At 36.5% G+C, this 26,659-nt stretch overlaps 1 protein-coding gene across 3 annotated transcripts; it reads left to right on the top strand.

Moving 5' to 3' along the window:
• Nucleotides 1–860: 860 nt before the first annotated feature.
• On the top strand, nucleotides 861–25,708 carry SPG20 (spastic paraplegia 20 (Troyer syndrome)). 3 transcript variants are annotated; one of them, XM_012723338.1, is made up of 9 exons: nucleotides 861–1,011; nucleotides 8,055–8,860; nucleotides 11,328–11,525; nucleotides 15,135–15,302; nucleotides 16,069–16,192; nucleotides 18,369–18,563; nucleotides 19,508–19,666; nucleotides 19,747–19,837; nucleotides 24,480–25,708. In XM_012723338.1, the coding sequence occupies exons 2-9, from the start codon at nucleotides 8,057–8,059 to the stop codon at nucleotides 24,742–24,744; spliced, it is 2,004 nt and encodes a 667-aa protein (XP_012578792.1). In that variant the 5' UTR covers nucleotides 861–1,011; nucleotides 8,055–8,056; the 3' UTR covers nucleotides 24,745–25,708. The 3 variants fall into 3 exon arrangements, with proteins under 3 accessions (XP_012578792.1, XP_012578793.1, XP_004680263.1); XM_012723339.1 differs by lacking the exon at nucleotides 861–1,011 and adding an exon at nucleotides 1,241–1,351; XM_004680206.2 differs by lacking the exon at nucleotides 861–1,011 and adding an exon at nucleotides 1,241–1,366.
• Nucleotides 25,709–26,659: the final 951 nt, after the last annotated feature.

Genomic DNA, 26,659 nt, shown 5'->3' with positions numbered 1-26,659 from the left:
CTACTTTCCAAAGAAACTGGTATACATTATTATTTTTTTAAAACCACTTAAAGTCTGAAGCATATAGAAAATGAAAAAAAAATATTCAAGAACATCTAAGTCTCTCTATTAACGTGTACTGCCTTAATAGGTTTTTCTCTGTGATGTTTGTTGCCTTTCTGAGATTAGATAAAACTACCAAATAAATAGCTTCTAACTTCAAATTTAAAAGCCTCTCACAATAGTTATTTAACAGTTGCCATCATTAATTAAATCCTGATTGGGACTAGGGGTAGCAAAAATTCATCTGGAATTAAGTTACTACTATCCTTGGATAAATGGTTACTGGAAAATCACACAGCTAATCGTAAGTGCTCTGGGATATGTATGTATGTATGCATGTATGTATGCATGCATATATGTATACATGTATATGTATATAATCCTTTCTCAAGTTAAGCCTATTTAAAGTATAAAACCTGTCATCTATAGTATTTTACTAACTGTAAAGAACTTTCGAACAAAGGTAAAATATGTTTACTCTACTGTCTCTTTTTAGTCTTCCATAACCATAAATGATCTTGGCATAGCTGCTTATTATCTTCTGCAATCAGGAATTCATTTTTCTCTCTCTCTCTTTTTTAACTATCACACACACTGCCGAGTCTACGTGGGTTTTCGAAGTACCTATTCTCTCTTTGGACTACTAGGCACAAAGGTCAGCTTCCCAAATTAAATGGGCCTTTGTTCCCCCACGCGCACGGCGCCAGGGTTCCCTCTAGCTGTCAGAGCTCTCACTGTCCAGCACTTTTTCCCCTCGTCCCTGCAGCCTCCTCCTTCCAGCCAGAGAAAGATTGCGCAAGCGCCGTGGCAGCCGACGTGGCCGCGGGAGACATTGGCCTGGGGTCGGCGCCGAGTAGCCAGTCCGCGCGGTTCTCTCCGGGTCCACTGCTCACACTTTTCTGTTCTCTTCCAAGAGCCTCACTCCAGGCTTCGAGGCGGACTGCTATCTCCCTAGACACCACTTAGCAGGTCAGAGTGTCCAGAGCGTAGGCTGCGCCGGCAGCTGACATCTTCATGGGGAAGGTGCCAAACGGGCACCACGGGAGACAGACGTTCCGCGGCCACGCTCGGCCCAGTCGCGGACGCCGCTCTGACTGGCAGGGCTGGCGCGGCCGCGTGACGTGGCGCGCAGTCGGGTACGCTTTGTGAGTCCCGACGTGCGGCGCGCGTGCGCGCGTGCGCGGGCGGGGGCCGAAAACCTCGGGATCGGTCGGGGTTGAGCACTTCCCAGGCGCAGGGTCGGAGGGCGCGGGCCCCTGGCTGCTGGGAGCTGTCGGGGAGCTCTCCGGGCGGCGCCAAAGCGCCTGAGGTCTGGAAGGCACAGGTGGGGCGACGGCGGCGGGTGGCCCCTAAATGGGGTGGGCGGGGGCTTGAGCGCCCCGTACTCCGCGGACTCGGTGGCGGGCGGTGGGGACGCACACCAGGCCGGGGTCTTTGGGCCAGGTCGTGGCGGCGAGACTTTCTTGGAAGGGGGCAAGTTCGAGAGGGACTAGTCTGAGAAGTTGTGCCTAGTTAACTCCCACGTCGTGTTTATGTAATTTCGAGCTCGGGTGCTTACTGTTCGAATGGAGTACGCTGCCCGCCCCGGCCCCCTGGAACGCCGTTTTCCAGGAGCCACATTAGTGTTCCTCCTCGCTGGCCCAGCCCGCTGTGGACTCTGGTATCGAAAGTCGCCCAGTTTATTCTCTTTCTGCGCTGTTTCTTGAAAGTTCGGTAACTGTTGTTTTCAAAAAGGTCAGCAGACCACAGCAGTAATTATGGGAGTGGCTAGCGCACGATTTTACTCTTTCGAACCCGTTTGTAGATGTTTGCTTGGTTTATTTGGGTTTGAGCACCACGGAGGTTTCCTCCGACCTCATTTCTGCGACTGGAAAAAGTTTGTTTTGGAAAGCACAGTTTCGTGACAAGGCATTATTGCGTTACAGTGGGGTTGGCCCATGTTCGCGCTAATTGTAATGAGTTGTTTTCCTGCAACGCCAGAGGTTCCTCGAGCTTTGCTTTGTATTGTCATGTAATGAAGTCGCCTTCCAGATCGCGGTGGCCTCTGAAATATGACATTAAGTAATTAAGAATTAGTTTTACTTTGACATTTCTAAAAGCAAAAAGGCAAGGCAATATGTAAGAATGTGCCCAACTATAAATGGGACTTATTATTATTATTTCGCTTACAATAACAGACCTCATTTGGTGTCTTCCTGCAATAGGAAGCTCTTCTCTCAGGTGGTCTTCTCTCACCTGTGGGGTTTTCTGAAATTTATAAAGGTCTCCTAATAAGCCAGAATATGGTGGGATTCTACTAACAGGGAGTTGCAGTCACTTGGAAAGATTTTTTTTTTTTGTAAAGTGTCATCTAGGCTAACAGGGAGCAACTTCTGCTGGTTCTAGGGGAAGAAATGCTGTATCAAGCTTGGTTGTTTCCACTGCCAGTATTTATGGGATTGAACTACATTGCCAAGTGTTTGGTTCAGAAATTTACCTTTGTTTCTGAGTATTTTTTCAGGCATGAGCATGCCTTCCCCTCTCCTCACACCCTCCGCCAGACCTCGCAGCTATGTTTACAGCAAAAGTACATTTTACTTCTTTTACTAAAACGTTTAGGAAACAACTTGAAGACACCACTGATGTTTGAACTAGTTTTGGCTTGTAATTTAGGACGATTGTACTTTGTACATTCTGTTTTCTTAGATCAACACTTTAAGGACTTACAATTTTAAAAATTAAAGTATATGAATTCATGTGATAATGGTTTTTTTTAATCCTTTCAAGACACCTGGTAAATAGATAATTCTTCCTAGACATCTGATAGGTTTTTCTTTTTTCAATTCACTATTCTGTAGTCCCTAATCCTGTGAAACGCTCAGACTACTGAGAATATGCATATCCCAGAATAAATCATAAAGATACAATATTTTAGTGGAAACTTATTTCTTTCTCTGTTGAAATTCCCAGCTACCTACCAGTGGCCAATCTCTTCTGCTAAACATTTTTTTTTTTTTAATGGTGCTACTCAGCAAGTAAGACAGTTGGGCAGCAGTACACACCCCTCTCCCCTTTCCTTTGAATCATATTTTTTTTTTACAATCTCTGTCTTTGGCCAGGATGCTTAATATTTGTAAAACAATATCTGAATTAAACATTAAGGTGCAAGTATATGAGAATTAAGTGAAGATCAGAACAGTGCCAAACATATTCAAAGAACCTGTTGATAAACAGTCAGTTATGGTGCTTGTAAGGACCAGAATGTAGTAATAAGAGCAGCACTGGTTTAAGAACAGTGCTTTTGTTTGTATACCCCTAAAAGTAATCTTTGTAAAACTGCCCTCCCTACACACATTTAAACTGATTCACAAAATTTGAAGTCATACTCTTAGGTAGTTGACAAAAGATGCAGTTTCACATAGTATAAAGACTGACTTTTTATATAAAATTTGTGCATCACTCAACTGTACTAAAACATGTATAATATGCACTTTTGTAACTATCATCATCAATTTCAAAAATACATGGTGTTTCACACAATTACTTTTTATTGAAGATATACTGACTTACATGCCCCCCACAAAATGCTAACTTAATGTAATTTGTTTATGCTTGAAAGCTTTCTGTTCTGTCACACATACCTTTATTAAAAATATTTAAATAGGCCCTCCCTGGTGGCGCAGTGGGTTAAAGCACAGCACTGAGAATCTAAAGCCGCTTCCTCATGAGTTCGATTCCCGCCTGCCCCGGAGGTGACCACATGGCGTGGCAGACCTCTCCTGACCGCCCGCTGCTCCCCTCAGCAGTGTATTTCGTTGATCTGCCTGTTCTGCACTCCACTCTGTCTCTGGTGAATTCTCTCACCCTCCACATCTCTGGCCTGTATCCCAGTTCTGTATGCACAAATAAAATAAAATCTTTAAAAAAAAAATATTTAAATAAATTGAAACTAATTGAAAGTTTTCTGTGACTTACTCTAGAGTTTGTTATATTCTGAACTGAGTTACTACAAGTAGTAGTAGTTGGTCAGAAGAACATAATGGCTAGTGGATTTTATAAATAAAATATAAAAATGAACTATTTATAAATAAATAGTAAAAATGAAAAGTCAGAATTCAGTGAGAATTTGTCTTTTTTAAAAAATTTATTTATTTGTGCATACAAGAACTGGGGTACAGGCCACAGGTACGGCATGAAGGGGCAGGGTGAGCAGATTCACTGTAGTCAGTGGGGAGCAGAACAGGCAGCTCCACTGAAATACACTTGCTGAGGGGGAGCAGTAGACCAGGCAGGAGAGGTCAGCTGTGCCAAGTGGGTCAGATCCCTGGCCAGGGATGATGCAGCTTGTGCTGCAATAGCTGCAGATAGCTTCATAGTGCTGAGACTTAATCCCTTGTACCACCTGGAGACCCCTGAAATTTTTTCTTAATGTTAGGGAGTTAAGCCAAAATGAAATTTTACCCCATTGACCTTGAGCTGTTCTGTTAGAGGGGCTTTCCCATCCTGAGTAAAAGTACTACAGTAAGAATAGGAGTGGATGAGAGGGATGACTTAATTTTTGTTAAGTAGGAAGGCTATGAATTAAACCTGGATGAACAGAAAAAAGGCATGATAGCCGGACTGCAAGCATTTTCTCAGAGAGGTGAGTTTTAGGCATACTAAATGGAAGCAGAGGGATCTAGAAGCTGTATTCTTAAAATTATAATGTCCCTTTAAAGTCTTCATATGCCTCAGCAGTACATGTAGCTTCAGTTTGAAGACCATTTGCTGTGGTGATTATAGACAGGGATTATTTTGCTGCTCAGGTGTATTTTGCAGTGTCTTTGAAACTTTTTTTTGTCCTAGTCATATAAAAGGCTGCTGCTGTTGGCATCTAGTAAATAGAGATCAGCAATGCTACTGAACATCCTGTAAGGTGAATAGGACAGACTCCATTAACAGAATTATTCACCTTAAAATGTTGATAATAGTGAGGTTATGCAATCTAGATTTACAAGGTTTTGTAGTCAAACTATTTAAATCAAAGTGTCAGATAGTAAATATTTTAGACTTTCAATGCCATATATCACATCTTACAGACAGATCCTTTATACCCTTTGTTTTATAACTGTTTAATATATAAATTCTTGGGGCCTTCCTGCTGGCATCAGAGGTTAAAACATGAATCAATCCACAGCCACTGCAGCATAGGTTGCATTCCAGACTGGGGAGGTGACCCACATGGCACAGCAGATCTCATCCGCTGCTCCCCTCAGCATTATATTTCAGTCATTCTGCCTGTTCTATGCTCCACTCTTTCTGGTGAATTCTCTTACCCCCACCCTGTTTCCCTGCCCCGCACCTCTGTCCTATACCCCAGTTCTTGTACTGTAAATAAATCTTGAAAGTAAATTCTCACCTCTAGTTTCTTTGAGAAACAGGTGACCGAGGGTAATCAATAGGTTCAAACATCAACTTTTATCTCTGTAAAGTAGTATTAGTATAACTCCTCAAGAGTTGTCGGTAAGAATCAATGAGATAAACATGTAGCTTAGTGTCCAACATACATTAAACACTCTGTAAACAGTGTCTGGTTATAGTAGCACTCTAACACGTACCAGAAAAACTGGCTGCCAAGTCACAGTATTGTTCGAGATCTTGTTAGAGTCAGTTGGACAAAACTTAATATGCTGGTTAAATTCCTTGATCAGCTCACAAAAACCTATATAACCTCTGTTTTTTTGCTTCCTGAACTCAGTTTTTCTGTACCCAATGGAAGGTAGAGGACAGAATTCCTGTCCTCTGGTTCTGAGGGAAGGTAGAGATGGGATCTGTGGAAAGGCTAAAGTGTTTGAATGACAAGTCAAAAGCAAAGGTCAGAATCGCTGGGAAGGGATTGTCAATTTTGAGGTAGGGCATGTTAGGTAGGTCAGTTTGCGGTCATTTGTATGTGATGTTTTGTAAATTGAGGACTAAGTATACTCTTGATGATAATGAAGTTGTTGAACCAACAGTTTCTCTATTTTTCAGTTTGGAAAATACTTAGTGAAGAAATAGATCACAGTTTCTGTGATATTTTTACAGTGCAAAATCTTGCTGAAACAATCTTAGACCATTTATATTATCCTACCATAGTTTAATGAGATGATAGGGAAAAAAATCAAACTGGTATCCAATAAGAATAGATGTGGATATTAAGCATTTGAAATGCGACTAGTTGAAATTGAGATGTTTCATGGACAAATATACACTAAGTTTTGAAAACTTAATTCAAAAAAGAAGGTAAAATATCTCTTATTTTATTACATATTGAAATAGTGTTTTGGTTGTATTTAGATAAATAAAAGGTTTCTGCAATTAATTGCATCTGTTTCTTTTTACTTTTTGATGTTGCTACAATTAAGTATATAGCTAAATTTAAGTGTATAGCTAAATTAGTAATTTTTTTTATCATCATGTAGTATTAAGAATGACATATGATTATAAGTCTTAGAGTGAAAATCTGGGTCCCTTCCTCCTATGGGTCTTAATTTGTAAATGGCCTTTTAATAGGCTCTGTTGCTACCTCGACAGAAGATAGAATTCCATCACTTCTGCTTTTTTGAGGTCCTGTTGTGTGTTGTAAATGGAGCTGCTTCTCTAATTCTCACCCCACCCCAGCTTAGGCTCATCTTTCTTAAACTGTGTTTTGTGAGTTACACTTCTTAGTCTTCTTTTTCTGGACCACACCATGTTTAATTCTTTTTCCTTTGTCCTGTGAGTTCATTTCTCTCTTTAATTAAGCAATAACAAAGTACATGTAGTGCACTAATCTTGAGTTTACAACATAATGACATATATGTATACATCCATGTATACATGTATACGTGTATATGTATATGTAGAGAATATTTCCATCTACTATATGGCCCTCCCACATCCGTAAGCACTGTTTTTGTTTTTTTTATTTTGATCATCATAGACAAGGTTTTTGCTTGTTCTTCAGGTTTACTTACAAAGAATCTCATAGTATGTAGTTTCTTTAAGTCATTTGTATCTGACTTCTTTTGCTAAAAAATTGGTGAAATTCTTAAGTTTTGTGGGATCCTTTTAGTTTTGTATAATTTCTGTATATTGACTGCATTGTATAAATACCCACTTATTCCTTTTCTTGGAGGTGGACTTCTGGATTATTTTGTGGTTCTGGCCTTAAGTACATATTCATTTCTCTTGGTTATATACCTGCTAGAGGAATTGCTGTGTCATAGAGTAGTGAATGTTTGGTTTTAGTGGAAATAGCCAGTTTTCCAAAGTGGCTAAACCATTTTTTTTTTTTTACTTCTGCCAGCAAACTAGGAAGATTCACATTGCTTCCTTAATATTTGCCAATCTTTTCAGTTTTGGTTAAACAATCATATCGTAGATTTTAATTGCCTTACCCTGAGGGAATATAGTAATAAACACCATTTCACATGCTATTTAAATATCCTTTTTAATGAAGTACCTGTTTGCCTTTTTCATTAATAGAATGGTTGCTTTTAAATAATCTTGTTAGTTATTTTAACAGTGTTTGGGAAGAAACTAGGCTAACTGCCTATAAATCACCAGTCACCTTTAAATGGAATTCAGAGAAATTCAAATTTTTATTATAATATTTTTCTCACTTTTGTTCTCTCCAATGCATCCTTCAACCTCATTTTTATTTAGCCTGATATACTCTGGATTTATATTTTAACAAATTTACATGAGACTCTTTGATTCCAGACTTAAATATTTATGATAGGAAACCTTTATTTCTTAAACAGGAATAAGAAAATTGTTCAATAATTATATTCTAACTTATTTTGCTGTTTTAAATTAAAAAGACAATTAGGACTAAGCATTATCCATTCAACAAATAAATATTGAATGTTTACCTCATGTCAGATCTAATAGTAGGCTTAAGAAATAGAACAGTGAACAAGACAGACAAGCAAGGCTCCCGTTCTCTTGAAATAAATTCAGCTAGGAGAAATTGATATTAGTGAAGATATAGCTAAATACGAAAATTAAACATAATATTGTCGGTTTTGCAGACATGGATCAAGAGCCACAAAATGGAGAACCTGCGGAAATTAATATCATTAAAGAAGCATACAAGAAAGCCTTTCTATTTGTTAATAAAGGACTAAATACAGATGAATTAGGGCAGAAGGAAGAAGCAAAGAACTACTATAAGCAAGGAATAGGCCATTTGCTCAGGGGAATCAGCGTTTCATCAACAGAACCTGAACACACAGGCCCTGAGTGGGAATCTGTTAGACAGATGCAACAGAAAATGAAAGAAACACTACAGAATGTACGTACTAGGCTGGAAATTCTAGAGAAAGGTCTTGCCACTTCTCTGCGGAATGATCTTCAGGAGGTACCCAAGTTATATCCAGAATTTCCTCCTAAAGACATGTCTGAAAAATCTCCAGAGCTTCCATCCACTAGTTCACCTACCCAGCAGCCCGAAGTAAATGGAAATACGTCAAATACAGGGCCAATTCCTGCACCTGGTTCTCTAGCCTTACCCTCCCAGAGTCATCCAGCAGAAGCACCTCCTGCTTATACTCCTCAGGCTGCTGAGGGTCACTACACTGTGTCCTATGGGACAGAATCTGGGGAATTTTCATCTGTTGGAGAAGACTTTTACAGGAATCATTCCCAGCCACCTCCTCTTGAGAGCTTAGGGCTAGACGCAGATGAGTTGATTTTGATACCAAATGGAGTCCAGATTTTTTTTGTAAATCCTGCAGGAGAGGTTAGTGCACCTTCATATCCTGGGTATCTTCGAATCGTGAGGTTCTTGGACAATTCCCTTGACACAGTACTAAACCGTCCTCCTGGATTTCTTCAGGTAAGCAACAGAAAACCATAATTTGACTTATATGTAGAATTGATCATTTTTGTTTGTTAGTATTTGTAATGTGTCCAGTGCACTGTGCCAAAAGATCATCAATTGTTGTTTCTTTTAAAATAGACTTCATAAATGTATTTGGTAGACTTTTTCTTTTTCTTTTCTTTTTAAGATATAAATCTTTTTTTAGTATTTGTTAAGATAGACATGAAAGGTAGCAGGATATTCGTCCTTGAATTTTTAATTCTTTATCTGAAGGAAAAATGTTATAGCTAATTTAAATTCAGATTATAATTCATGTGAATATGTAACTATAAATTTTCACAGATATCGTCAGGTACCAGCTGAGGAGGCTAAGCTGGTCTAGATTCGGCTTAGTGACCAGTTGTCACAACTTGACAAGGGGGAGTGTGCTACTGACATATAACAGTTAGAGGCCCGGATATTCTTAAACATCTAAACAAGTTGGCTCCCATCAGTAAAAAGATTATCCAACCAACTATGTCATTAGTGCGAGGACTGAGAAATCCTGATGTAGAAGTAGAATGATGAATTTAAGGTGCAATTTTGAGACTCCACGAATATAAGTTTATCAAAATGTTCTCAGTCTAACATCAAAGACTAGCACTACATGTCTCCTATTTATGATCCAAAATAAAAAATAAAATTGCATCTAAAGTTTGAGCCTCTTTTAAGTGGCTTTCATTTGAATGTGTTAAGATATTTGTAGCATCTTTTAGCATCCTAAAAGAGAATTTTCATGCGATTATTGAATATTTTTTATTCTAGAAAACAAATGATAAACCAGGTATAACAAGTTAGGTACAATTTGTGTTTTAATAATTACAATTGGTCTCTTTTTAGGAATCTGAGTAAGATAAGCTGGTTTTAAGTAGGCAGGCTTAGAATTTATGCCATCTACCCTATAGTGATTATTTGAATAAATATATCCCCTTATTAAAGAATAATCATCCAGTTATCCTTTCATAGTGAAACTGGGAAAAATCAGCTAGTAACGGATGAATTCATCCGTTTGTACTAATCTGCCCTAAGAATGGTCATAGATTTTGTTTGGGGATTTTTGAGGATTCGCCAGTTAGTATTATAGAAATCATGGCATAGTGTAAGAAACATTATCTAAAGAGTAGTTACTTAAGTATAACCACAAATTTTTGTCAAATTTTATTTTCTTAATATTTTTATTTAAATGCTTCATTTATGAATTTAATCTTAAATATTAACTACTGAAATTGAGGGGAAGCAGTTTATTCCTAATGTAAAAATTTAAATAGTTTGTATAGTAGCTGAAGTTATCTCACATACCATAGATGGTTATGTATAATGCTTTGGAAAACAGTAATCTGTTTTATTCTAACTTTATATGAGATAGTAGCTTTTTTTGAATTTTGAGACAACTAAAAAAATAAAAATAATTTGAAAATTTTTATTAAGCACTCTCTAGGAAAAACTGATGCTTGGGTAGTCTCATCCCTCCACATTATATTATGTGAGAGATGATGATAGTGTAGAATTTTCCATTGGTACACAATAGAATCTTTCATGGTCTTTGACTCATGTTCACCATATAATGTTTCCATGGTAAATTGTTCTTGCAGCTTTCTTAAGATTAGGAAGATCTTGTCCTGAGACAGAGAGGCACAATTACATTCTGGCCACTTAAAGCTTGTGTCTCAGTGGAAATGAATATATTTGGTTATTTGAATTTCAACTTAGACTCTTTATTTAGAGCTTCAAAATGTAAGTTTAAGTCCTGATGCATCGACAGTTTGACTTCCCCAGGTGACATTGCAAGGCAGCTTTGTGCCATTTTGATTTAACTTCATGATAAACAGTCTATTATAACTCTGCCATTTTACTTCTACTAGGCATTAAAAAATTATTTGGTATGTTGATTACTGGTTTTAATTAAAATACTTTTTTGACTTCATGAGCGCCAGGTTGCATGTGTTCAGATCCTACTCCATGTTTTAGTTGTTAACTAAACTTCTCCGTGCTTCAGGGTTTTGTACATAAAATGACAACACTAGCCAACTTCATGGGATCGTTGTTGACAATTAAACCAGCAAATAAATGTAGAGTACTTGAAAATGTTTATTTTTATTTCCGCAAAAGATGCCTAATTTGAATAATTAAACTTTAATTTACTTAGACCAGTATTTAATCAAAGCAATTCTCATTATTGATTAACAGTGGACTATATAAGACCAGGCTGTAAGTTATGATTAGTGATTTGTAGCGCAGGTCCTTCTGAGTGGTTTGTGTGTGCATCAAACTAGCAAGTCGCTGATTTTTCATGGAGGATTTGTTGAGACTGATATTTTTTTTAAAGATATGATAAAGTACACTTCAAAGTTAAAAAGTTATTTTCTGTTATATGATTTTTTAAAACCTTGGTAAAAATCTAGTTCTAATTACTATTTTTTTTTTATGTATCTGATCTCTTCAGGTTTGTGACTGGCTGTATCCCCTAGTTCCTGACAGATCTCCAGTTCTTAAATGTACTGTGGGAGCCTACATGTTTCCTGATACAATGTTACAAGCATCAGGATGCTTTGTGGGGGTGGTCTTGTCTTCTGAATTACCAGAAGATGATAGAGAACTCTTTGAGGATCTGTTAAGACAAATGTCTGACCTTCGGCTCCAGGTGAGTTTGTGTGATCATGTTCAAGATGCAAATCTACTCTAACATGATAAATTGTTGTAGGCTCTAATATAATAAAAGTTAGGAAACTGTAATGTGCATGTGCATTCTAATATACAATTGGGGATTGGCTGCAAATAATGATTAAAATTGTGGGCTTTGGAATCAAATTGCCTAGTTTTGAATTCAAACTTTACCACTGAATACAGCTATTTAACATAGTTTTCTGATCTTTTGCATACTTAGTTTTCTTATAAAATGGGGATAATAAAAACATCTTCATTGGGCCATGTAAAGACTAAAAGTTAATACCTTACAGCATTTATATCAGTGGTAGCAAGTGTTAATGTTCCATGAATATTAGCTCTTGTATTACTGCTTTGCTAGTGTTGGAAAAGTGGGCTTAATGGAACTAAGTGGTGAAGTGCAAGTAATTTCCAGCTATATGTATAGCTGGCATTTTGAAATAGAAACAAGTCTTGTTTGAGAGAATTATCTTTATTCTAATGGTAAATAAAGGTCAAAATTTTTTTAAAAAGTGATTTTTAACGTGTTTCACTGTGCATGTCTTTATCTGTCAAAGAGAGCTGAAGTATCATGAAAAAGCTTTCTTTTTTAATCCCTCCCCTTTTTTGTGTAGAAGAACTGAGGTATAGGCCAAAGCTACTGTCTCTTCACCAGAGACAGTAGGGAGCAGAGCAGTCAGATTTACTGAAATCACTGCTAAGGGGAGCAGTGAGCAAGACTGGAGAGATCTGCTGTGCTGTAGGTTAGCTCACTGGTAACAGTGATAGTGCCAAGGCTTAACCCATAGGCCACCAGGGAGACCCCAAGAAAGCTTTTCTTTTAAAAGATTTATTTATTTATTCATACAGAACTGGGGTACAGGCCAGAGTTGGGACGGATGAGAGGATTCACCAGAGACAGAGCGGGGAGCAAGAACAGGCAGATCCATGAAGTACACTGCTGAGGGGAGCAACGGGCGGGTCAGGAGAGGTCTGCCATGCCATGTGGATCTCCCCTGGGGCAGGCTGGGCTCAAACTCATGCAGAAGTGGCTTAAACTTCTCAGTGCCGTGCTTTAACCCTCTGCGCCACCAGGGAGGGCCAGGGAAGCTTTTTTTTTTTTTTTTTTAAGATTTATTTATTTATGCATACAGAACTGAGGGGTCCAGACCAGAGGTACAGGGGCGGCGAGAGGCTTTACCAGAGACAGAGCGGGGAGCAGAACAGGCAGATCTACGAAGTACACTGCTGAGGGGAGCAGCAGGCGGGTCAGGAGAGGTCTGCCACGCCATGTAGTCTCCTCCAAGGCAGGCAGGAATCGAACTCATGCGGAAGTGGCTTTAGCTTCTCAGTGCTGTGCTTTAACCTGCTGCGCCACCAGGGAGGGCCTGGGAAGCTTTTTTTTAAGTGTTATTGCCTACACTAATGTAGAACAAGATGGGGAAATATTTTTTGTTGTGAATATTTGAATTGGGGTTGAAGTAGATTGACAGCATGATAATACAATCTTTGATTGTCTTAGCATATTATTTAGCATCTATTATTTAACTAGGTATATAGTGTTAAATGTTGGGACAAGAACAGAATGGGAGACTATAAGATTGTATATGTATAACAACTGTATAACATGCACATGTTAAACAAGCATAGAGCAGTGTGATAGGTAATAAAGTAAAAATATATGCAAAGTGCAGGAAGGAGGTTAGGGGAATTTCATGAAATTTTTACCTTTGAGTTTAGGCTTAAAAGATTTGTTCTGGGCCCTCCCTGGTGGTGCAGCGGGTTAAAGCACAGCACTAAGAAGCTAAAGCTACTTCCGCATGAGTTCAATTCCCACCTGACCCAGAGGAGATCCACATGGCGCTGCAGACCTCTTCTGACCCGCCCGCTGCTCCCCTCAGCAGTGTACTTCATCGATCTGCCTGTTCTGCTCCCCACTCTGTCTCTGGTGAAGCCTCTCACCGCTCCTGAGCCTCTGGCCTGTACCCCAGTTCTGTATGCACAAATAAATAAATCTTAAAAAAAAAAAAATTTGTTCTGTTTTCTCAATAAATAGAGAAAACAGCCCTTTAAAAATCAAAGGTGATATCGCATGTCATCAGCAAGTAGAAGGTCAGAGATAAGTATTAAGTTTTATAAACTATATATGAGAATGATCTGATGATTAACATATATTTAGCGTAGCCAGTGCTGAACATTTAAAACTATATTAGCAAAACACCTGCTCCCTCACAGAAGTGTAAGTGACCTCGGTGTGCTACATGGAGAGTTCACAAAGGCAGGAACATGGTCAAATGGATATGGATTCACATTTTAGTTTGGCAGTATACAACTTTAATGAAGTAGACTTTCTTAAATCCTTCTCACGTATTAGGGAGTTGTTTGTTCCTTTACCCTTGTATTCATTTAATCCATATATGTGGAAATAAACTGTTTTATAGGTTATTTTTTCTCTGTTCAGTTTTGTTTTTTGTTTGCACTTTATTTTTAACTTGCTGTAGTGTGCTAGAACTTCAGCTGTAAACAAAAAGTAATTATTTGCTTTAATTTTGTCTTTAAGCATTCATCCAGCAAAGTGTGTGCTAGCAGAATGAGTTTATTATTACGTGCAAAAACAACCAAAAAACAAAATCAACTTTTCAATAATATAGAGTTTTTGACCTGAACATGCATTTTCTTAACTGCCTTTAAATTCATTCAACTGTCAGTGTTTGACAGTTTAAAACTGCAATTACTTGTGTTTGTTTTTTCCTTATATGTTTGTTTTATCTTTTATCAAGCCTCAAGCCTTTTTCTTTGGTTCAGAGCTTATGGACTAAAGCAATTTTCAAAAGGTTAAATGTAAAAGATAAATTTAAAGCTTGTTGGTGTGAGATGATAAATAAGATGCAGCCACATTTGAATTTAATTACACTTAACAGAATTAAACAGTAAGGTTTAGGAAACACATAAAGATTAGGCCCTCACTGGTTGTGCATGGATTACAGCACAGCACTGCAAGCTAGCCACAGCCATTTCAGTGCTAGTTTGATCAGCAGCCCCGGAGGTGACCACATGGCGCAACAGACCTCTCTTCTCCTGCCTACTGCCCTCTCATCAGTGTACTTTGTTGATCTGCCTGTTCTGCGCCCTACTCTGTCTTTGGTGAATCCTCTTACTGCCTCTCCACCTCTGGCCTGCACCCCAGTTCTGTATGCATAAATAAATAAATCTTTAAAAATAAATTCATTTAATCTTATATGTGTTTCCTAAACCTTACTGTTTAATTCTCTTAAGTGTAATTAAATTCAAATGTGGCTGCATCTGATTTATCATCTCACACCACAGGCTTTAAGTTTATCTTTTACATTTAACCTTTTGAAAATTGCTTTAGTCCATAAGCTCTGAACCAAAGAAAAAGGCTTGAGGCTTGATAAAAGATAAAACAAACATATAGGGAAAAACAAGCACAAGTAATTGCAGTTTTAAACTGTCAAACACTGACATTTGAAAAAATCTAAAGGAAAACACTAACATTTGAACACATGTGTTATTAAAGCATTGGACAGAGCTTGGAGGGAAGTCATTTGAGAAAACCTGGATTTGATCTTAGTCTTTTACTCCTTAGACCAATTGGAACCGGGCAGAAGGAGAAAATGAATTTCAAATCCCTGGAAGATCAAGAAGTCCCCCTGACCAGTTGAAGGAAGCCAGTGGCACTGATATGAGACAGTTGGATCCTTCATTGGATCAAGGTAGTAAGGATGTGCGTCATAAAGGAAAACGAGGAAAAAAGGTAAGAAAAAGAGCTGTAATGTAATGTGTGTCTATTCTGATTTACCTTTTACCAGTTTCAGTTGTTTATGAGATCCCCCTCTACAACTTGCAGTGTCAAATCAGTGAACACTGGTAGAATAATTAGAGTTAGTTTTAAGATGTCCCTGTTCATTTTTATTTGAATTGTTTTAAAAAATATTCTGTATTGGGAAGAGGAGTAGACATTTTTTTCAACTAATTGAAATATTTTTATAATTACATTAATGGTGTATATACTTTTTTTTTTTGCTTTGTTTTGTGTTTTCTATTTTCATATATTTAAATATGCCAAGATCTTTGGACTAGGTAGGTAGACCACTGTCACATGTTTCTTACACTGCTGTTTTTATTCAGTTTCTTTCTTCTTTCTGGATGGCCAATAAGACAAAGGTTGGATTTTTAAAAATACATTTACTAATTTCTTCTTTCATTTCTTTTTCTGAATACATACTATTCTATAAATATTAAATTTGAATTAGAGGTCAGTAAATATTTTAAGTGTTAGAATGTAGTGGCAAAAGTTCAAATTTTTTATCTTGAGAAATTTACCTGATTAGCCAAGAGAAAATTTCATTTCACCATGGTGTTGTTGTTTGTTTGTTTTTTTTTAATATTCTAGTAACTAGATTGGTTGGAGATATTTTCATTAGTTATATCTAGTATTTCTTAACATTATTTTATATAATGCCTGCAATTTTCCCTTTACTCCTTTACTATTTCATATTTTGAAACATTTTTACTTTTAGACAAAAGACACTTCAAATGAAGAAGTTAATCTGAGTCACATTGTACCCTATGAGCCAGTTTCAGAAGAAAAAGCAAAGGAATTACCTGAATGGAGTGAAAAAGTAGCTCAGAACATTTTGTCAGGTATTATAGTAACAGACTTTTTATTTACTGTAATATGAAATCTTTGGTATACATAAGGGAATATGAAATATAGTTTATATTTTAGCTCTATATTATCAGTTGATAAATATTTAAACAAAAATAGAACTGTTTCTTCAAGCATCACATTGTCATATAGGTCTAAATTTTTCTTGGCCCTTTATTCTCTATTTATACTCTTTGGAAAACTGACATGGCAGCCGTAAGTTAATCTGACTCCAAAAGTGAATGGCCTAGCAAACAGGCATAAACAGCAAATATTCTGGCATATTCTTGGAAATTTCCAGCATCATTCATCACAAATATTCAAAATTCAAGAGAACCTACTTCTTAAGGAGGAATGTCAAAATTATGTTGAAAGAATATATGAAACAGGAGCTATTCCTGTTGGCCATCTTTGGAATAGTCAGCTACAACAGAATCGAGGCTTCCTAGGTAGCACATAGAATCCACACACTGGTTCTACTCAAAGGAGTAGAGTATCTTAGAACCAGTTAATTTTGGAAGAGATGTTTTTAGCGATTTCAGAAGAATTCTGAGCAGTGCATCACTTAAAATTTTAGCGATTTCAGAAGAACTCTGAGCAGTGCATCACTTAAAAATGAACAAAAAAATACATTATATTGACCTCAGTGTCTTTGTGTTTATAGTTCTTTTCCTTTTCATCCTATAACTTCAGGGGTAGAGTTTTACTAATAGGCATAATGTTAATGCTCAAATGTCCTAGTTGGCTGTTAAGTATACATCTCATGTTCTTTTTAATAAGTACAATAAAAAACATTTAGCTTACCAATACTTTAAGGTACAAGTGACAAAGAAATATGCAGAGAATATATATGATTTCCTCTAGGAGAAATTATCTGTCAAGAGACTGTTTTTACATGATTGTACTTGTACATACATCATGTATCTTAACTCTACAAAGATGAGTAACCAGAGATCAAAATTGAGTTCATTTATCTTAGCCTATCATTGGTTCCTGTCTGCTTTAAAGGATGAATAAAGAGCAGTAAAAGCTACATTCCTATGTTTTAAGAAGGTAAAAGGTTGAAAAAAGTGAAATAACTTTTAATTTATCTTTATAGAATTTTGGATTAGCATTTTTGAAAGAACAGGTCTGATTTTTCACATGATTACTAGATGTCTTCTCACTCAGTGGCTAAAGTAATTATGTAAAAATGATTCCACAGACCTTAAGGTCGAAATTCCTCAAGTGTTTTCATATGTCCAATTAAAAGTCCTATTTTTTTCAGGGTATAGTCATAAAGGAACTATTTAAAATTGTAAGATCTTTCCAGAAGGGAGTAACACTTCTCATTTTACTGGAAAACCCTTCTTCTTTATGTGTCTTTTCTTGCTTCTCTCATCTAGTTCCTACTTATTTTGCCACTTACTCCCTTAGTCAGGGCCTTTTCTCTCTAGAGAAGCCTTTGTATTCTCCCTGTCTCGATTTATGTAGCAAGAAACATAAGCAAAGAAAAGGACTGGGGCCTGCTCCCATAAAAAAAAGACTAAACCATCTAGGTCTCTCACTTTCATTCTTGGGTTTTTTTTTCCTTCTTCTTGAACTTTGGGTGTTTTCCTGTCTGTCACAATCAGTTCTCTGTTAGAAGCTAAAAGATGCTAAGATCAAGGTGTTTGGATATGGTATTGAGGGAGGAATGGGATCACCTGTTATGTGCTTTTAGCCTAAAGCAAACAAGCAGGAGTAGAAAGTGGTAAAGATTTGTTCATTTCTATAATCGTTTGTATTGTTTGTATCATTCTCCAGCACTACAAGGTGGGGATCTGGAGGGCTGCAGAAGTGTTGTGAGGAGGGAAGTGGCACCTGGACTAAGGCAACTAGAACAAGGAGACTTGAGCTCTCTAGCAAATGCCATCTTAATGGCTCCGAACCTAGCATTAGTCCTTAACAGTAGTATATTGTAGGTACATAGAGATGCATCACATGGCAACATATAGTAATAAAGATTTCTGACACGAAGTGATATGTAAGTGCTGAAAGATTAATTTATTTAGAAAACTCAAGTACAAAGTTTGCTTGAAAATTTGTCATGTTTGTGGTGTAAATTTATTTTTTTCCTATTGATTATTAATTAAATTAGGATTTAAAAGTATAGTCTTAATATTATGCAACTTAAAATTTTCCTTTGAAAAGGTGCTTCCTGGGTGAGCTGGGGTTTAGTCAAAGGTGCAGAATTTACTGGCAAAGCAATCCAGAAAGGCGCTTCTAAACTCCGAGAACGGATTCAACCAGAGGAAAAACCAGTGGAAGTTAGCCCAGCTGTGACCAGGGGACTTCATATAGCAAAGCAGGCCACAGGAGGAGCAGCGAAAGTCAGTCAGTTCCTGGGTAAAGTAACATTCAGTTTACTGTACTTTTCAGTTAAATTAAAAATAATCTCTTAACCCAGATTAATTTAAATGTTCATTTAGATGGTTTAAGAATAAAGAATTTTTTCTGAGAACAAAGTTTCAGCTTGCATCTCTAGAAAAGCAAAATCAGTTTATCTGAGAGTCTTAGTAATGAGAATTTTGTACACTTGCCACATCTGATTGAGACCCTGCATTTTTTTCCCCCTCAGAATTCTTACTTGCATACTGAAGTTCATGAAGCACTGGCTAAAGGGTTGTTTTGATGTGTTGGAGAGAAGATTTGTCGGTGCCTTTACAATGAAATGTTTTTGGCTGTTTGTTCTATCCTTGAATATGATACATATTTATGTACTTTCAAGGACAGCTGACTACTTACTAGCAGGGCCAGGAGGGCAGGTGGTATTGTTTGAGAAAGGATGTTTAATGATCCTTGTGTCAGCTTTACCAAGCATTTGCTTCCAATGCCTTTTTTTTTTTTTTTTTGGAGAATCAGAGTTTTTAAATGGTCAAATAGTTACTATAGTATTATCATTTAATTATTTTTAAAAATTAGATATTTAATGTTCTTTTAATCACATTTTTTATGTTGATGTAGAGAAAAAAACATTAAAAATACACCTAACTGGAAACACAGAAAGTGAGCCGTTTTGCATTGAAGCTGATAGAAAAGGTTTTCCTCTAAGTAATAATACCAAAAAGAACATTGTATTTGAGAGACATGTAGGTATAAGAAGCAGGTAATTTGCTACTAACATAGGCCTAAAAAAGTCAATCTTTGGTCTATCTTTAAATAGAAATGCTAAAATTATTCAGTAAAACAAGTATAGATGCCCTTATAAGAATTTTGTTAAGACAGATAACATCAAGGAAAGGACACATTTTTCCTAAGTTTTTTTTTTTTTTTTCTAATGGTTATATTAGTAGATGGAGTTTGCACTGTAGCAAATTGTGTTGGAAAGGAACTAGCTCCGCACGTCAAAAAGCATGGAAGTAAACTTGTTCCAGAATCACTTAAAAAAGACAGAAATGGGAAGTCTCCTCTGGATGGTGCTATGGTTGTAGCAGCAAGTAGTGTTCAAGGTAATATAAAGGCCCAGAAATTTAACTAGGAAAGTCTATTGGCTTAGGCTAGTTTTACTTACTTTTAAATGTATTTGCAGGTTTTTCAACTGTCTGGCAAGGATTGGAATGTGCAGCTAAATGCATTGTTAACAATGTTTCAGCAGAAACTGTACAAACTGTCAGATACAAGTAAGTTGATTTTTATCAGTTTAATAACTATGTCTTATGCATTTGTAGAAATCCAGATAGTGAAGATGATTATATAGTTATTTTTATTAAGTGTCTGACAAAACAATCTTTTCACTGTTTTTTTTTAAATAGGAAAAAACATGTTTTTAAAATACAGGATTGCTGTGATTTTGCTTTATAATTTACTAATCGTTATCAATATTTGCTTACCATTAGTACCTAGAGTAACCGGATGCCCTAATATTGTTCATGGTGGATGATATTTGTTTATAGTTTTAATGGGAAAAACTTGAATTATAATTAAACTATTTTATCATGTTAATATTAATCCATCCTGTATATGAATAATACTAAATTTTATCACATCTTTTAAAAAAATTATTTATGCATGCATGCAAGAACTAGGGTACAGGCCAGAAGTGCAGGGGGTGAGAGGATTCACTGGAGACAGTAGGGGGCAGAACAGGCAGATCCAATGGGAGAGTAGATAAGACAGGAGAGGTCTGGTGCACCTCTCTGGCCAGAGATCTAATTCATTGCTGCAGTGCCTGCAGACTGCCTCATAGTACTGCATTTAACCCTTTGCACCACCAGAGAGGTCAATTTTATCATATCTTATGATTAAAAAAAATGATTATTAATTAGCACTGTACATTTGTATTAGCATGGCAGATGGATGTCATATACTCCATGTAATAAGAAATGGACAAAAGAATGGTTGGCCAAAAGTGTTTTAAAAATAAGATCTTCTGATTTTAATTCTTAATTCTGTTTTTACAAGTACTAGCAGAATCAAACTTAACAAAAAGCTAAATCTAGTATGAAGAACATGAGTTGCTTTCTTAGCTTTGAGTTCATTTAGATCTCAATATTTAATGTTAAATAGTTAGAAAAAAAATTCTCATATTGGTGTTCTTTCCTGGTGATTTGTGTTAATTATCCACTCACTGGATTCAATATTTGAATTTATACTTAAGTCTCAGACATTTTATTTAGTGTTTTCATATGCATTATTTAATCTTTATCACTGTTACCTCCATTTTACAGATGAGGGAAAGCATAGCATTTTAAGTAGCGCGTTAAAGATTATGCCATAGCAAGTAGCACAGCTGATATAAACCATATATCTCTGCCATGCACATTCAGAGAATGGTGCTGCACCACCATTCCCCTAGTGGGACATTTGTTTAACTTTAGTATATATGGAGTTATTTTCCACCACTGTCTAGCATGTCTTTAGATTCCCTCCTACCACACGTTGGTAGGCCTACGTTGGTTTGATCTGTTCCATCTTGGGCATGCATATCTTTGGATGGAAGCAACAAGGCAAAACATCTTGATGTGTCAGTTTTAGAAAATACGGGTGTACTTATTGCCTATCATTGTAATTATATGCATTCTGCTCAGGAGGAAAACAAATGTGTTATTGAACTTAGGAGAGTTCTGGTAACAAAGGTCAGTACAGAGAAATATCTTCTCATTTAAGTATATTCAAATGTAGATTGAATTCAAGACTTTCTATATGCCTATTATGTTTTTGAGTGTGATTCGGGGTTATGAATGGTTCAGCTAGGTATTCATATAATTATACTCTTAAAATGTTTAGGTAAATGAGAGAATTATCCACTAATACTGTTTACTCTTTCTTTTTTTAAAGATTTATTTATTTATTCATACAGAACTGGGGTACAGGCCAGAGATGCAGAGGGTGAGAGGATTCACCAGAGATAGAAAGGGGAGCAGAACAGGCAGGTCGACAAAGTACACTGCTGAGGGGAGCAGCGGGCGGGTTAGGAGAGATCTGCCACGCCATGTGGTCACCTCCAGGGCAGGCGGGGATCGAACTCATGCGGGAGTGGCTTTAGCTTCTTAGTACAGTGCTTTAACCCACTGCGCCACCAGGGAGGGCCAATACTGTAATACTGTTTACTTTTATCAGCTGCCTTAGTACTTTTATTTTAGGATCATGAAGACAGGAATAACGAAAAACAGTAAGTGGCTTTCAGCCTGTTACAGTTTAAGTACAATATGCACACAAGAGAAGTCTTCTTGGAAACCAAGTAACATCATCAGGGTGCCAAACCTTTTTTAATACATTATTTAAAAAAAAAAAAAACAGCTTTTAGAACTGTAATACATACAGGAAAAACATCATGAGGGCAGTTAGATATAAAAACTGTACCAGTAGAATAAGGAACATCCAGCATTTAGAAATCAAAGTTTTTATGTGGGGAATTTCCAATATTCAAAACATTGATATGGGCAAAATCTTAAATTCACTGCAGTTCACAAAATCCTGGAGAGAGAACCTTTAATGGAAATGTGCTCAATTGAAATTATGGTCATTCTTCCAATGCTAAAACTTCCAACATCCCTTTTTCTCATTTGGCCTTAGCTATTGCCATCTGGTGATATTTGTGACAATGAGAAGGCCCCATGTCTTAGCAACATCAGCAAGTTCTTGTAACACTGAGGATTGTAAGGCAACTAGCAGAAGGCAGTTATAGAAAGCATTTCTGTATAATAACTGTTGAGAATATTCCTCCCAGGAGTGCTTGACAGCTTGTGGCTTCTGCTGTACTCTAATTATTCAGGCAAAGGACAGAATGGAATCATAATTCAGGAACCTCACAGTAACACTACTTCATATTTCTAGTACTGAGGTTCAGAAAAACCAAGCGTAAGCCAAAAGGATTGCAAATCATGGTTGTAGGCCAAGTTAATATCATAGAGGATTTCTTTAATTCAAAGCTCAAATCCTGTGTTTGTCTAAAATGTCCAGTTTCAGATCACAAAGCATGTAAGAATCTTCAGTGTGTCTTTAGAGAAAATTGTCAAATTTTGCCTTTTTGTTGTTTAAACAGTCCTCTAATTGGGGAAATCTATGAGCAAGAAAAGTTACAAAAGACTGGTATTTAAAACAGTGTATGTTTTAATAATCTTATATGGGTCTTCAAATTGTATTTTCTCATGTAAGTGCTATACAAGATATTTTTATTGTTAATAATAAGTACTTTTCTATAGTGCTTTGTAATTTTCTGAGTACTTTGCTATACATTGAATGTTCCAGAAACTGTAAAAGTGGGCATGAAATAAATATTGAATGCCAGGCACTGCATTCTGAGTGCTTCAGTACATTAATGAACAAACAAAGAGTTCCTTTTCATGCGAGATTTTATAGTCTCATAAGGCAGTAAGCAAACCAGCAACTATAGCTGTAAATAAGTACTATAATAAATGGCAGGTGATAAGTTATAGAAAAAGCAATTTAAAGGGGGATTGATTGACAGTGGAGTGGGGTATGTGAAATAAGGCAGCTTAAATAGTAGGCACATTTAAAGAAGGTACGGCAGTTAGCTTGGTGAATAGTTGGAGTGAGAGTAGTCTGAGCAAATACCAGCCAGTGCAAAGGTCCTATGGTGGCTTTATTGTACTTGTGGGTTCACAGTACAGCTGGGCTATCAGTAAGTCTGTATTAAATAAAGTGTGGAGTGAGGGAAACAGTGTTAGAGAATCTCAGTTAAAGACAAACTCAGATTCCAATAATTTAAAAGACTTTAACCATTTACAAAACTATTTTTGGTGACTAAACTTGGTGTCCTGTGGTTGCTTCATTGATAAGTCTCTTACATTTCCATAAGGGGTGTTTTAAATAAGGAAATGACCGATTAACAACCTTTATTAAAATTTACATTTTATTCTTCAACATAGCCTTTATTACATCAGTCTCAATTAACTGGAGTTTATTTTCATAGTTTTTTTTTTTTATATTAATCTGTTAACTCGAGTTTATTTTCACAGTTTTTGCCTAAAATTAAAGACAGCCTTGATATATAATGTATTTTTTTCTTTTAATTTTTTTTACATCATTCTTCTTTTTGTACAGTGTATGCTTTTCCATCTCAGTTGTAACCCCTGTAGAATTCCCACCACCAGTTCACCCAGGTGCCATCACCATAGTCCCTTGTGCTCTTCCCAGCCCTGTTTTGATCCTATCCTATAAAGAATTCTATTCTATTTCCCTCTCCCCCTCTCTCTAGAATATCTCTGGTTTATAGTTTTTGTTGATTTTGGTTTTTACTTTATTATAATTACTTTTATTCCCCCACCCCCTTACATTCCTCCTATAAGTGAAAACATTGGTATTTTTCTTTTTCTTTCTGGCTTATTTCACTAAGCATGATCCCTTCCATAAAAATGGAGCTTCCATATGATTCAGCAATTCCACTACTAGGGCTCTACCCAAAGGACACAAAAACATTAATTCAAAGAACACCTGCATCCGCATCTTCATTGCAGCATTATTTACAATGGCTAAGCTATGGAAGCAACCCAAATGCCCAAGAGTAGATGACTGGATCAAGAAGATGTGGTACATGTACACAATGGAATATTACTCAGCAACCAAAAATATAAACTCATGCCATTTTGGCAACATGGATGGCACTGAAAGGGATCATGCTTAGTGAAATAAGCCAGAAAATACATAGTGGACTTTACTCATACCATGTCTTAGCTATTAATTAAGTTGAACACTAACCATTGATTTTGCTTTCAGGGATAATGTACTAATTGACTTATTTAATATTAACTCCTAAGGTCTTAATTTATAACATTGCAGTTTTTCTTATTTCTTTTAAAGGTATGGGCACACTGCAGGAGAAGCTACACACGATGCAGTAGATTCTGCCATCAATGTTGGTGTGACTGCCTATAATATTGACAACATTGGTATCAAAGCAATGGTGAAGAAAACTGCAAAACAAACTGGACATACACTCCTTGAGGACTATAAACTAGTTGATAATTCTAAAGGGGAAGTGGGAGCAAATGCAAGTATGAAAGGGGAGGATGATGAACAGAGCAAGGAACTAGAGAAGAATGAGACAAAGAAGAAAGATAAATGATGAAGTGCTGTGAATGACCTTTGCTATACCAAAGCCTTACAAGATGGATACAATTTTGTTAAATAGGCAAGTGTGGAATTCTCCACACATTAACCAGTATTTTAAAAATGTATTCATTCTTACTGACTTATTTCATAAGCTTTATGGCAAGTATTCTACTTAAAATGAAAAAAGAATCAGTATTCTTGCATCTTGCCCTTGGAAATACACAGTTATATTCTAAGTAAGTTTATTTTTCCTAAATGTGGCTAAAATATTTTTGCAGTTTAGACTAATCATACATATATTATAAATCTCATTAAACCTAATGCTAAACTATTTTTGTATTTACTATCAGGAAGTAGGAAAGTATGAGGAAGTAAGAAGGTAGGTGATTTTATATTTACATAAAACTTAGTTCAATTTGTACTGGGAAAGGATCATTTAAAATATTGTCCTCTGTGCATTAATGGTGGATTTTTTTTTATAGATGCTTGTCAGAATTTTCAGTGAATGAGCTAAAAAAACTATAATCTTAAACTAAAAGAATTTTCATTTAACATTTAAAAGACTTCAAATCATGAAGAGACTACTCGTAAAAAGTAAAATGAGGTTCTGTAAAATTAATTTGATAGCTTATCTGTTAGGAAACATGATCATTTCTTATTTAAAATAAGTATAAATTTTTAAGTATTCTGAATTTAGACTGGCATTCTCTGTTAAGAGTCTTAAGAACTACTGGGGTATGAGTGGCAGTCTACTAAAATTTGAAGTGATTATTACCAGCTTAATTAGACAAAAGAGGACTTTTAAAAAATCATGTTACTAGGCCCTCCCTGGTGGTGCAGCATTTTGAAACACAGCACTGCAAAGCTAAGTCAAGCCAATCCAAGGATGCTTCAGTGTTGTATCCCTGCCCCGGAGGTGATCCACATGGCACAGCTGCCTGCTGCTCCCCTTAGCAGTGCACTTTGTCAGTCAGCCTGTTCTGCTCCCTACTCTGTTTCTGGTGAATCCTCTCCCTGCCCCTGCACCTGTGGCCTGTACCCCAGTTCTGTATGCATAAATAAAAAAAAAGTCATATTTACTTCCATAAGGTTTTCCAAAAAGGCTAACATTTTGTAAAAAATGCCAACACAAATGATTGTGTTTACAGATGGTAAATATATTTTTATTTGGGATTCAGTCAATGGTGTTATTAGAAAAGTTTCTATTCATAATCAGGGTAAAATCATGAAGAGAGTAGCTTTATCCCATGTTAGGTGGGCATAATGGTTTCCACTTTTGCAGACTAGACTATTTCACAGACTTATAAATTATATATAATATGTAAGTAAATACCTAATGGCATTTAATTTTGTTTACTGATTTTAAGAGTGGTATTGGTTTTCATGGCTGTAAGTCCATTCTGATATTTCCAGACCTCCAGTGGCCACCATTTATTGACATCATGTGAAACTGTCTAAAGAATATACTTGTGATTAAAGTTCTCCAGAATTAATTGGCTTCAAGTGTAAACATGAGCTTGGATTTCAGGAACACATTGAATTGGTCATGCCTTTCCCTACAGCCAAGGATAATGTACTAGTGTTAAAACTGAAATAAAATTCACTTGTAAATAGCTGCCAATCTATCTCTGCTTTGCTTAAGAAATGGAATGATGTTAATAGGATAGCCAAAGATTAAAACGTTTCCTTAGACCAGAAGACAGCAAACTTTGATTTGCTAACTAGGTATCTAGTTACCCATTTAACTTCATTCTTTTCTGTTTAGTTGGTTGATAAATTTTGATCAATAGAGCTTCAGTGTTTGCTTTCTCCAGAGAGACAGAATCAATGGGAGTTGATTCCTGAACAACAGATTGGTTAGGGGCAACAGCCCCCTGTGCAGTCAGCATATAATTGTTGGCTCCCCCAAAATTTAGTAGTCTGTTGTT

Source organism: Condylura cristata, unplaced genomic scaffold, assembly GCF_000260355.1.
Source record: "Condylura cristata isolate star-nosed mole 26May11 unplaced genomic scaffold, ConCri1.0 scaffold00010, whole genome shotgun sequence".
NCBI classification, from domain to species: domain Eukaryota; kingdom Metazoa; phylum Chordata; class Mammalia; order Eulipotyphla; family Talpidae; genus Condylura; species Condylura cristata.
Note: the sequence above shows the minus strand (reverse complement) of the source record. Positions and strands in the feature narration are given on the sequence as shown.

Coding starts and splice junctions, on each gene's coding strand:
- SPG20 (XM_012723338.1), top strand. CDS start 8,057: ATGGATCAAGAGCCACAAAATGGAGAACCTGCGGAAATTAATATCATT. Junction 11,526..15,134: donor TGTCTGACCTTCGGCTCCAG/GTGAGTTTGTGT, acceptor TTTACTCCTTAG/ACCAATTGGAACCGGGCAGA. Junction 19,838..24,479: donor GTACAAACTGTCAGATACAA/GTAAGTTGATTT, acceptor TTTCTTTTAAAG/GTATGGGCACACTGCAGGAG.